The following is a 12,147-nucleotide window of genomic DNA, read 5'->3' as shown; positions in this document are numbered from 1 at the left end:
TCACCTTTGTTGCTGTAGAGTCATCATAACTTGTCCACTGTTTAGTTTTGCAATCAAAAACATCAGAAATATAGTGTCCTGGATTGAAAAGTAGAAGTCAGACACAATATTAGTATTTCTCAAATTCCTAAAAGTTGCATTTCACAATGACATGAAAAGACAATAATGCAGGATCATACAGGAGTTAAATTCAAAAGGCATACATTTAAAAACCAATTTCCTTACATGATTGTACACTTCCAGAATAAATTAATATTGAAATAAATATAATTTATTTTCTGATTATTTCTTTACCATTTACATAAAATATAGAATGTACAAATAACTAATCCCTTCTGACTAAACCCTTTGTTCAAGTCAGCGTCACTTTACATTTCATGTTAATTAAAAACTGATAGAAATTTGATTAACAAGAAATCTTCAAGCCTCATGATTTTCACACATTTTGCTCCTCTCAACCCACGTACAATTCAGGGGTAGATCCAGGATTTTTTAAGGCGGGGTAGCATGCAGCACCAATGGGTAAAGTCTGCATACAAGCCAAGTGGCCCATCAGGCCGGAGCTAATCTCGGTTTCTGTTGCATGAAGTGACTAGAAGTATTCTTACTCCCCCTTGGATGGGATGCTAGTCCATCGCAGGGTTACCCCTAGCATTAACTTCGTCGGTACCCATTTATACACCTGGGTGGAGAGAGGCACTGCGAGAGTAAAGTGTCTTGCCCAAGAACACAACACAATGTCTCCAGCCAGGGCTTGAGGGCTTGAACCTGGACTGCTTGATCCAGAGACGAGCGCACTAACCATGAGGCCATGCGCCTCCCACAGAACCAATGGAGCATGCCCCCAAAATTTTGCAATTTGAGAATTGGAACCTAATTGAAAACTGTTACACCAGAAATACAGTGGAACCTCGATTTAACGAACCTCTATTTAACGAAGTCCTAGATATAATGAGCAATATTCTATGTCCCGGCCAAAGTCACAGTAAAATGTATGGAATAAAACCTCGATATAACGAATTCTTCGATATAATGAAAATAATCCGGAAGCCCAAACGTAAAATCTACCTCGATATAGCAAATTACAATGTCAACACGCGACAGAAGATAAACGCTGAACAGATCAACAGTCAACAAATCCTTGTAATCCTTATGGCATAACCTCTATGTTGTAACATTTTTAAATTGCTACTCTGAAAGTGCCGTTCTTTTGTAAACAAAAGCTGCGCCACTGCTTAAAAGTGAAAATAATTGATATTGAAAGCCACCATGCTTAATGAATTGCATCTCAGAATGCAGCACTTTTGGGTGATGAAAACTGCATTGAATTTTGTGACAGAAGTCACTCGTGTTACAAATCAATCATTAACTATGACCTCGATATAACGAACCCTTGATTTAACGAACAAATTTGGCCAGTCCCCAGCGACTTTGTTAAATTGAGGTTCCACTGTACGACAATGCCACAAAGTACAGGGGTTTCATTACTGTTTTGAGCAGAAGGGCAACTGGTTTTCACAGGCAGGCAAAACCTTTTTGAACTGAACTCTAATTATAAAAGAAACTTTCCCTAGATTGTCAAACCAGGTGGTCAAAATCTTCCTCACGGCCAGTCAATTTGCCCGGTGCCTGGCCCTTAATGAAACCCCTAAAAAGTAGAAATTACATTGAGGTACTTGTCTAGAGTGTTTGCCTTTATTTCTGCCCTAATAAATTTCCATACTTTTTTACATCTGAGAACTCTGTACTTAATTAAAATAAGCCACAGGACAAACCTGAAGTAGATCTAGTACCAAGATGGCTGACAATGCTAACCAGTCTGTATGAATGTGTCGAAAGCTCTCCCTCGTCATCCTAACCAACCACAATTGATAGTAACAATACAGGTTATTAATTTGATAACTACAAATAAAATTACGTGTTGAGAAGATGAAAGTCATTATTATATAAGCTGCAGTGTTTTACAAGGATTTCTAGCCCTAAGAAAAGCCATAATTGAACATGTGTAAAATTATGATAGTTTCATGCACTGTGGTGATATCAATGAAGTGATGTTCAATGTAATGTTTGACCATTTAAATGTACTCAAATTTGTTGGTGTATGATTGAAACAGCCTCAGATCTTCTTTGGAAGTCTTTGGCAATCTTCAGTTATCTTTGGTAATCTTTGGAAAATGGTCTGAAAAGGTTTGTGTTGCTTTCCAAAAACTATTGAAGAATCTTAGGAAATATTCAGAAAGTGGTTGGAAATATTCAGAAAATTGTTAAAAATATCATTATTAGTATGTTTATATAATAAACAAAATACTACATGGCTGCTTGTAGATATGGAATTTCTCTTATTGTGTTCAACTTTATATTTCACTTGTTTGCTGTGTTCACTTCTAAGACATTGAGTTGAACACTCTAAGAGAAATTCCGCATCTACCCACACCATGTATTATTCTGTATATACATTACACAGTCTTACTATAAAATACACTGTAGAAGAGATGTGAACAAAAAAGTGCTACAGGATGATTTTTTAAAATCATGATAAGTGTATTGCCTTCAGTTAGAAGTGAGTCTTTGACAATTTCTCCTAAATGTTCTAAATTCTGCCACCCTCATTAAGTGTTCACAGTTGATTATTGTAAATATGAACATGCTTTTCCAAGTTCTTTGCCCACATGTAGTTTTAACATTCTAGACCAAAAACACTTTGGCCAAAAATAATTTGCTGTTTGAAAGCTTCACCAACCTGTAAAATTACTAGTGAGACAATCTCAGATAGTGCAGAGCGCAATTGATAGCTCTGGTACAGTAGTCCCATAAGTACTCACCCCTACTCGGTTCACTTCCGGTTTGTGTCTATCTTGGCAGTCTGCTACGGCCTTTCCCCTTTGCAGTGTGTATGTTTCAAGGTTGTATTTTCATTCAAGGTCCAAACATTACGCACAAATTAATTACTACTGGTGCTTTAAGTTGATTTTCGTTCATTTTAAATTCAACAATACGCTGAAGCAGCAAACGTGACAATTTAGCTCTTCACGCCAACTTTGTAACTTGATACTTTTGTTTTCCTCGCAAAGCCATGTAATATGAAACCCCTGTTTTCTCCAAAACATACGGAAGATGTCCTTGTTTTTTGGAGATAAATGAAAGAAAGTTAAATATCTGATGTAGTGATGAAGAAACGGAACAGAGACGATGTTTTACTAAAAATGCAAATTTTTACCGATGAACAAGAACTAATTTAATTATCAGATAGTCACGAAATACCACTTTCTTTTTCTGTTGCCACCTTTGTTGTTAACAATAAAACAATTCAAAATTACAACACAACGATATTGATGGCTGAGAAGCTTTTCAACGAAAAGTATTGAAGATAAACAGCGCTACTTGGCCGATATGAATGAGTCTCCTCACAGACTGATTAAATTAATTTGCGCTTTCATTAGGTGCCACGGCGTCTGCAGCAATATTTGAGCATTTTTCTGGTTTCTTTTGTTACAAATTCACAATTTGCAGAGTATTAACGCCACTAACTTGAGAACTTTTTGGTCTCTCTTACAGACACAATTAAGGCAAGAAATAAACAAGTCGCTAAGGAGAAGCAATATATTTGAACTCTGACAAGCACACTATTGTAGATTGAAAACAGCAGATGATATCTGTTGAACCGACCTGTTTGTAATTCTAAAAGCTACACAGCCACAGTAACGTTTCACTTTTGCAATAAAAAGGGACAACTGGCGCTACCTGAAAAATAACTGCCGTCCTTGGTCACATGACACGATATATAAAATACTGCGTGTAAAGATAGTGTATAACACTAACAATGCTAGAACGCATGCGTCTTACATGTTGAGCTCTACCATAAGGAAAACCACTCAACATTTGTGCGTGATTCCGTATGCAATGTATCCTTCACCTAATATAGAGGCCACGAACCCTAACTAATCTACGCATGCGTTTAGGGCAAATTAGTTTTGTTCTAAGGAGAATGGTACCACAAGGAGAGCAAGGGGTTACCTGAAACAAATATATAGCTTTGCGATGTTCAAAGTTAAGCGACGGCGATGGAATGTGTTTTACGTAGAGTACACATGTACCTTTCCCACCCTACTCCCACTACTTCCCTGCCTCTAGACTAATTAATTAATTGAAATTAATTAATTAAACAAACATTAAAGTTTACACCTTAGCGCCATAGGGCCATAGTGCCATAGCGCCATAGCGCCATAGCGCCTTAGTTCCTTAGCGGCAGGCAACCCCCATAACCATCCCAATAGTGCACTCTGCACTAAAAATACCTGAAAATTTGAATCTGTTAAATTCTCTGTATCCATTGCCGCTGGTGATTCAGGCTGGTCTGTTGCAAAACCTTGCTCTTCAAACTCTACAAAACAAAACAAAAATGTCTGGTAAATCATACAACAGTTGCCACCAATTTGCACTGTTACACTTGCTCTTTGGGATTTTCAGTGCTTTTGATAAGATTCGCTACCCACTAGAGCTCAAGCAAGTGAATTGCCACAGCATGTTTAACAAATAGACATCAGTTAAAATTTCATGCATAACAGGACAGACCCATGAAAAACTGACATCAATTTGTTTTTTTATGATTATAACAAATTGCCAAATCGTCTGCTCTCACTCGTTAATGCATTGCATAAATTACAAATTCATGTGTCTGTCCGCTTATTGACAATGAAAATTAGCCAATGAGCACGCAAGAATTTCTGCAGTTATCGTAAAAAAGAAACTCATACCCAATAGCCTGGGAGAGGTGGATTTTACAGTCAGGCTAGTGAATTCTATCCTGGGCTTGCCTGACAGGCAAATGCCATTTTTTGGCAAATTTATTAGGGAAATTCAAATTACCCAAGCACTGTAAGAGATAATAATTAAAATTATTAAACATGGTATTAAGACAGTTTTTTGGTGGGCTAGTAAATCAAAGTGTCATTGATTTTCTTTGCACCCTGCTGCCATCTATGAAGTCAGGAGTTTTCAAATGTTGGTCCTCTGGAAAAATTTGTTATAGACCTCTCTTATTGCTCTTTGATAGGTGCTGCAGCAGTGAAGCCAGTTATTTGAAATCTTACTGAAAGCACTGACTTCTCTACAGTTAAAAGAAATCAAGACAATATCATAACAGACATTGCCGTTATCACAAAATCACGTCTAAGACTAAGCTGTGATCTAACACAGGTCAGTCTGAGAAGTATAATTTAATGAAACAACAACCACAACAAAAACAAAAACAATGATGGCATTTTTTAGACGTGAACTTCTTAATAAATAATCTCACCCTGTAAGCTTAGCTGTAAAACTCTCTTGAGTTCTTCATCTTCATCTGTAGACTTCCTCTACAGACAACAATTGATAAGAAAACATTACAAAAAGTGCTGGCATTTTTAGTCTCCACTGTAAACAAAGTGGAAAACAAAAATTGCCCAGCAGTACATTACAAATAACTTCATAATAAATTCATGCAAAGCATTGCTTGGTGCTTAACTTAGCTTGTTAAAGACTAACCAACACCATGACTTAAGATTGGTTTCCATATGATTGCTACGATCACTGCGATTGTTACAGGAAAAAATTGAGTAATCCTTACAACTACCAGCTTCCAAATGATCACTACAATCCCTAAGATAGAACTTAAGTCTACTGTATCTCAGCGACCATTGCCACAACAATTGCTGTGATTGTTACAGCTGCTGGAGAGTGATTTCCATATTATTGTAGTGTATGTCCATATATGGTATTTCCTTCTTTGGAAGTGACCATGTGCTTGAATAGAAGAGACCATCTAGAATGGCGGATTAAAACGTTGTGTTGTCAAATCCAGTCTCTGTTTGTTCCGCAAACACCACATTTTGGCGACGAGGATGGCGGTCACATTAAGTGGATTACCGTGCATATCTCCCTTCGACTGCATTGGGGAACCAGTCACACTGGCTCAACGCTGGGACAAGTGGAAAGCTGAGTTCGAACTATTTGTGGCAGCTTCGGGGGTTGAAGACAAAGTGCAAAAGCGAGCTCTACTTCTACATCTCGCAGGACCTGGAGTCCGTGAAATTTTCAAAACGTATTCAGCTGAAGTGCGAGGAGACAACAAAGAGTTCGATAAAGCGATGAAGTGTCTCTCGGACCATTTCAAAGTGAAGAAGAACGTACCTCTAGCGAGACAAAAACTGCTTGCCAGCCAGCCGAATCCGGGCGAAAAGATCAACAACTTCGTTACGCGTTTGAAAAGTTTAGCGGAACACTGTGACTATGGTGAAGAAGAAGATAACCAGGTGAGAGATATTGTGATTTCGCATATCACGAATAAGGAACTGAAGGGCAAATTCTACCGCGAAGAAAACCTTAGTCTGACCAGACTTCTGGAAATCGTGAGCACCTATCACCATAAGGATGCCTTGGTTCTCGTAAGCGAAGAAACTGTGAATGGTACCTGGGAAGACCGAAGTAAGGGCGATAAAGGAGCGAAGAGCAAGCAGCCATGGCAAGGCAAATGTTGGAGATGCGATAAGACAGGTCACATGGCGAAAGATTGTAAAGTTTCTCGTAACCATACTTGCAGCAAATGTGGAAAACGTGGGCACATGGAGGTCTGTTGTCACACGAAACAGGATAAACATGGCAAAGGAAGAGGCAAATCTGGAAGAAAACGAGAAGGCGTACGAACCATAGGCGACCAGCCTGACCAAGATGACGTGGAAGGAAGCGAAGTCAGTAAAGATGATGGATTCTATGTCTTTAGCACCTCAGATGGTGAGTCAAACACTTTACCTCTTATGATTGAAAGTGAACCTGTCAATGTCATCATAGACTCAGGTGCTACCTGCAACTTAATGTCTGAGCAAGTGTTTGATAAAGTGTCCAATGGAAAGCTAGAGTTGTTAGAGACTGACAGGAAAGTTTATGCTTATGCATCTCAGCAGCCGTTAAAGCTTAGAGGAAAATGCATGTTGAACATTAGTGTACCTAATACACAAACGTCGTTGAAAGCTGAGTTCTTCGTAATGCCAGGCTCCGCAGACACATTGCTGGGCAGGAGCTCTTCTGAAGAATTAGGTGTCTTGAAAGTGGGTGTTTCTGTGAACGCTTGTCAACTCAAAGATGTTACTGATAAGAAGGCTGCCCTTAAGGCAAAGTACCCTCAAGTGTTTACTGGTCTTGGAAAATTGAGAAATTTCCAATTAAAACTGCATGTAGATGAAAGTGTCACCCCAGTTGCTCAAGCTATGCGAAGAATTCCGTTCAGCAGGAAACAAAAGGTTGTTGACAAACTAGAGGAACTTGAGAAGCTTGATGTGATAGAGAAAGTGAACGGTCCAACAAGTTGGATTAACCCCCTTGTTAGTGTCGAAAAGCCAAACGGTGATGTTCGCATATGTTTAGATATGAGACAAGCCAATCGAGCGATATTAAGAGAAAAACACCCTGTGCCTACCATTGAAGAGACACTGCAAGAAATTTCAGGGGCAAAAGTGTTCTCCAAGTTAGATTTGAACATGGCATTTCACCAAGTAGAACTTGCTCCAGAGTCAAGAGACATTACCACTTTTGCAGGACCTAATGGTCTTTACCGCTACAAACGTCTGATATTTGGTGTCAATATGGCCACTGAGAAGTTCCAACACATCATCTGGCAGATACTCAAAGATTGCCCTGGCGCTCACAATATTCATGATGATATCCGTGTAGTTGGTGCTTCTGAAGAAGAACATGACGAAAGGTTGAATCAAGTCATGAAGAAATTAGAAGAGAGTGGCTTAACACTGAATTATGAAAAGTGCCAGATCGGCATGAATAGCATGGAGTACCTTGGTAACGTGTTAACTGACGAGGGATTACAAGTATCTGGTGACAAAGTTGAAGCCATTGTGCAAGCACCAAGACCAAAGGACCAGTCAGAGCTGCGAAGCTTCCTTGGTTTGGCACAATATTGTTCAAGGTTCATTCCAAGCTTCGCGATCATTGCCAGCCCACTGTGGGATCTAACCAAATCACATGCCAAATGGAAATGGGGCACTGCTGAAGAGAAGGCTTTCCAAGCAGTCAAAATGCAGCTGACGCAGGCACCAGTCATGGCATTCTTCAAACAAGGAGCGGAGACCCGTGTCACCACAGACGTCTCACCAGTAGGTATCGGAGCTGTCTTGGAACAAAAGCAAGCTGATGGCCTGTACAGACCTGTACACTATGCTAGCCGAAAACTAACTCCACCCGAGAGCAGATATTCTCAGTTTGAGAGGGAGGCACTGGCGGTGAAGTGGGGTTGTGAGAAGTTCTTCCTGTACATCCATGGAAATGAGTTCGAAATTTGCACTGACCATAAGCCGCTGGTCACTGTGTTTGGTCCACATTCAAAACCACCTTCAGCCAGAATTGAAAGATGGTTGTTATACATGCAGCAGTTCAAGTTTAGCATCAGACACATCCCTGGCAGAGAAAACGCCGCTGACGCATTGAGCAGATTGCCGGTAGATAGTACTCCTGATGCAGCCATCAAGCAGACAGAAGAATATGCACGCAGCATAGTTGCTGATGCCATACCTGCAGCATTAGCACCCCGCCAAGTTGAGAGAGAATCAGAGCGAGACCCTACCCTGCAACTGGTTCGCCATGCCATAACTTCTGGTGATTGGTCGAAACTCCAAGGAACAACCTACAAAGCTGTTAGAAATGAACTCTGGATAATGGGACAGCTGGTTATGAGAGGAAACAAAGTTGTCATTCCAGAAAAGTTGTGGAACCAGACCATTCAACTGGCTCATGAGGGTCACCAAGGGATGGTGCGAACGAAATCTCGATTAAGAGAGAAAGTATGGTGGCCAGACCTTGACAAACAAGTTGAAAAGTTAATCCGAGCCTGCTACCCATGCCAGCTGGTTGGACCCAGACCAAAGCCAGAACCAATAAGGTCAACACCACTGCCTCAAGGCCCATGGAGTGAAATTGCTGTGGACTTACTAGAGATTCCAAAGAAGGGACACTTGCTCGTTGTAGTTGACTATTATTCTAAGTGGCCAGAAATAGCTTTTCTGACCAAGACAGATGCAGGAAATGTGATCAAATGCATGGAGAGCATGTTTCGCACTCATGGTTTGCCTGAAACCCTCAGAAGTGATAATGGTCCACCGTTTGCTTCAGGAGAATTTGAAGGATTCCTCGAGTACTTATCGATTGATCACAAGAAGGGCATCCCGTATTGGCCCCAAAGTGATGGCGAAGTAGAGAGGCTCAACAAAACCCTCCTGAAGGCAATCCGAATAGCACAACTACAAGGCAAAGATTGGAAGAGAGAAGTACAAGACTTTCTTTTCCAGTATCGCAGCACTCCCCATACAGTCACTTCACTATCTCCAGCTGAGCTCCTTATGGGCAGAAAGTTAAGAGATAAGTTGCCACAGGTTAAACCTTCTCGTGATCAGGCTACTGAAGCAGAGTGGCAAATTCTTCTCAGAGAAAGGTATGCTCGCAGGAAGCTAAGAGAGAAAGAGTATGCTGACTCCAAGAGACATGCCACAACAAGTGACATTGCAGAGGGCGACATGATCCTGCTACGTCAGAACCGCGAGAACAAGTTGTCACCAACATTTGAGCTCGAGCCGTATCGAGTAGTAGAGAAGAATGGAAATGCAGTTATCATTGAGAATTCTTCTGGCCAAAGTAAAATGAGGAATACTGGTCACATGAAGAAGTTTGTAGACCCAGGTGCTTCAGGAACTGAGCCCCCGGCTCCGTCAAAAACAACTGACACACCCAAAGAAGGAGCTAGTTTTGAGCAAGATTCGATGGATGAAATTCAGCCGGATTCCCAAAGACAAACTGTACCTTCTGCAGTTCCAGAAAAGCCAGATAGTCGTCCAGTCAGAAAAAGAGAGAGCCCTAAGTGGATGAAGGACTTTATTTGCCAAAAGTGACTGAACTCTAAAGACTGTTTATCGTGTATCAATTGTCGACATTTTATTCATTTGTTTTGAGACATTGAACTGAAAGAGCCAAGATTAGTTCATATGTTTTTTTTTATTAGACTTTGTGGAGCTCTTTATTAAGTTAGGGAGGGATGTAGTGTATGTCCATATATGGTATTTCCTTATTTGGAAGTGACCATGTGCTTGAATAGAAGAGACCATCTAGAATGGCGGATTAAAACGTTGTGTTGTCAAATCCAGTCTCTGTTTGTTCCACAATTATTGCAATGACTGCTGAGCTTTTTTGCAGCAATCAAAGCGCTCATATGGAAACAAGACCTACTTAATGATGATGCTGTCTAAAACACAGGTTTCCAATTCAATAGGGTTTGTCTGTCATTGGAAAATTGTTAACTTATTACTACATGACTAAGTAAGTTCACAGGGCCAATAACTAAAATAAACCAATCAGACTGCTCCATTGCCAGTCTAATATTCTCTAAGTAATGGAACTGGGCACTGTCCCAAATGATCCCGCAAGATCACTCTTGAAGATTTTCAGGTAGTTTTAGTCATGTAATAAATCTCTTATTAACCAAGTTTGCCTGGGACTTTACTGGGAGAATATCAGCCCTTGGTCTTTTGTTTGAACCTTGTTGCGCTCAGTCCATAATAAGAGCTTAAGAAAACCACAACAGCCACGGCAACAGCAATGTCGGTAAACAAAAGGCTTTATTAGGAGAACAATGGCTGTGCTTGTGTGTTATAATTCTTGGTACATTTCTTCGCTGTCCTCTCCAAAACAACAACATGAAATGACCAAATTCTGCATTGTCTGGAGAACATGAAGCATGACAGGTAATTTTTTAAATATTTATTTCGAATTTATCATCATGTCCCAGATTCAGATTCGTGATAGCTTTGACAGTGATAAACAAAGTAAATGACTTAAGGGTACTGTGAGATTCATAGGTAAAATATAAATTAATTTTTTAATCAATGTTGTCCTCATCATTGCTGTCATGGTTAAGCTTGCTAAGGTCAAGACATTGGGCCAATATCCTTCCAGTACCGCTCTCACCCTTGGTTAAGAAGATACATATCTCACCTGGTCTTGAAGACTCATGTTGATTGCTTTCACCATATCCTCATCTCTAAAAGCAGTACTGTACAAGCTGCTCCTAGGCCTCTCTTTAGCACTCAAATTGTTTAAAGAACTCTTGTTCTCCTTAACACTGTCCTCAAAAAGATTACCATCAAACTTTCCTAGTGTTGGTGTTTTGTTTGTATTAATTTTGTCTTGTGGTTTTCGTTTTCGTGTAAGATTACCATTGGGTTGTTTAACAAACAGTATGGGACTGTTTTTAAGAACAGTTCCCTTGCTTGCACTCTTTTCCATGCTGGAATCGATACTAGAGTTTCTGTCACTACTTGTGTCATGTAAAATGCTGATGTCAAGGTCGTCGGAAATGTTCTCTGTTGCCGATATTGGACCTCCTCCTTTTAATCCATTAGCTTCATCTGGTTCACTCTCTTGAGCAGCATTCACTAAATCTTCATCGGAAACGTCACTTGCGAGATTGAAATCCTCATCTTCAAAATTACATGTAGTATCTTCTTTCAAAGCTTTCAATTTTCCTGAGCACTCTGTTTCATTTTTGTTCATTTCTTGACGCTCTTTCAATTTTGCTCTTGATTCTTTTTTGGCTGACTTGGCACTTTCTGCCAATGCCCATTCCAATTGTTCCTCTTCTGTACTGGCCCAAACTGGTTTCTCACATCCATGCATATGTTCAAGGTTTATTTCCTGGTCTATGTCAAATGGAGTGCTGCTTTTGTCACTGGATCTGTCAGTGCCACTTCTACACTGATCTGTCTTATCAAGCTTACTACCGCCAACTGTTTGATCAAGCCTTGAAATCCCTGTGATCCCCACACCATCCTCAGCTTTTGCAGAATCCTTGACAGTGCTATTGAGAAACCAAGACAATAAATTACCTGGAATTTTTTGATAACTTATAAAATATTTTTAATATTTATCTCTCAGTTACAATGTGTGCTCTGATTGGTCAATTTAGCGAGCCGTATTCTACTGTATGCCAAAATTTAAAGCTGTTTTTGTTGCCGAAATGTTTTTTTTGATTTATCACCTATCACCTCTGCTGCGCCTCATGAGTCCACAACATTTTTACCACTGTGCTGACACATATTGTTGTCGATAAGAGTACAG

At 40.0% G+C, this 12,147-nt stretch overlaps 1 protein-coding gene across 3 annotated transcripts in view; it reads right to left on the bottom strand.

Moving 5' to 3' along the window:
- LOC145470641 (ubiquitin carboxyl-terminal hydrolase 37-like) overlaps nt 1-12,147 on the bottom strand; it is a 33,130-nt gene that overhangs the window by 2,671 nt on the left and 18,312 nt on the right. For all 3 annotated transcript variants that reach the window (XM_081454455.1, XM_081454456.1, XM_081454457.1), the window contains 5 exons: nt 11,026-11,887; nt 5,297-5,354; nt 4,296-4,381; nt 1,776-1,854; nt 5-78 (listed from right to left, as the gene is read on the bottom strand). In XM_081454455.1, coding sequence (XP_081310581.1) covers nt 5-78; nt 1,776-1,854; nt 4,296-4,381; nt 5,297-5,354; nt 11,026-11,887 — 1,159 coding nt within the window. The remainder of the gene's footprint in view (nt 1-4; nt 79-1,775; nt 1,855-4,295; nt 4,382-5,296; nt 5,355-11,025; nt 11,888-12,147) is intronic.

Source organism: Orbicella franksi, chromosome 15 (genome assembly GCF_964199315.1).
Source record: "Orbicella franksi chromosome 15, jaOrbFran1.1, whole genome shotgun sequence".
NCBI classification, from domain to species: Eukaryota; Metazoa; Cnidaria; class Anthozoa; order Scleractinia; family Merulinidae; genus Orbicella; species Orbicella franksi.
Note: the sequence above shows the minus strand (reverse complement) of the source record. Positions and strands in the feature narration are given on the sequence as shown.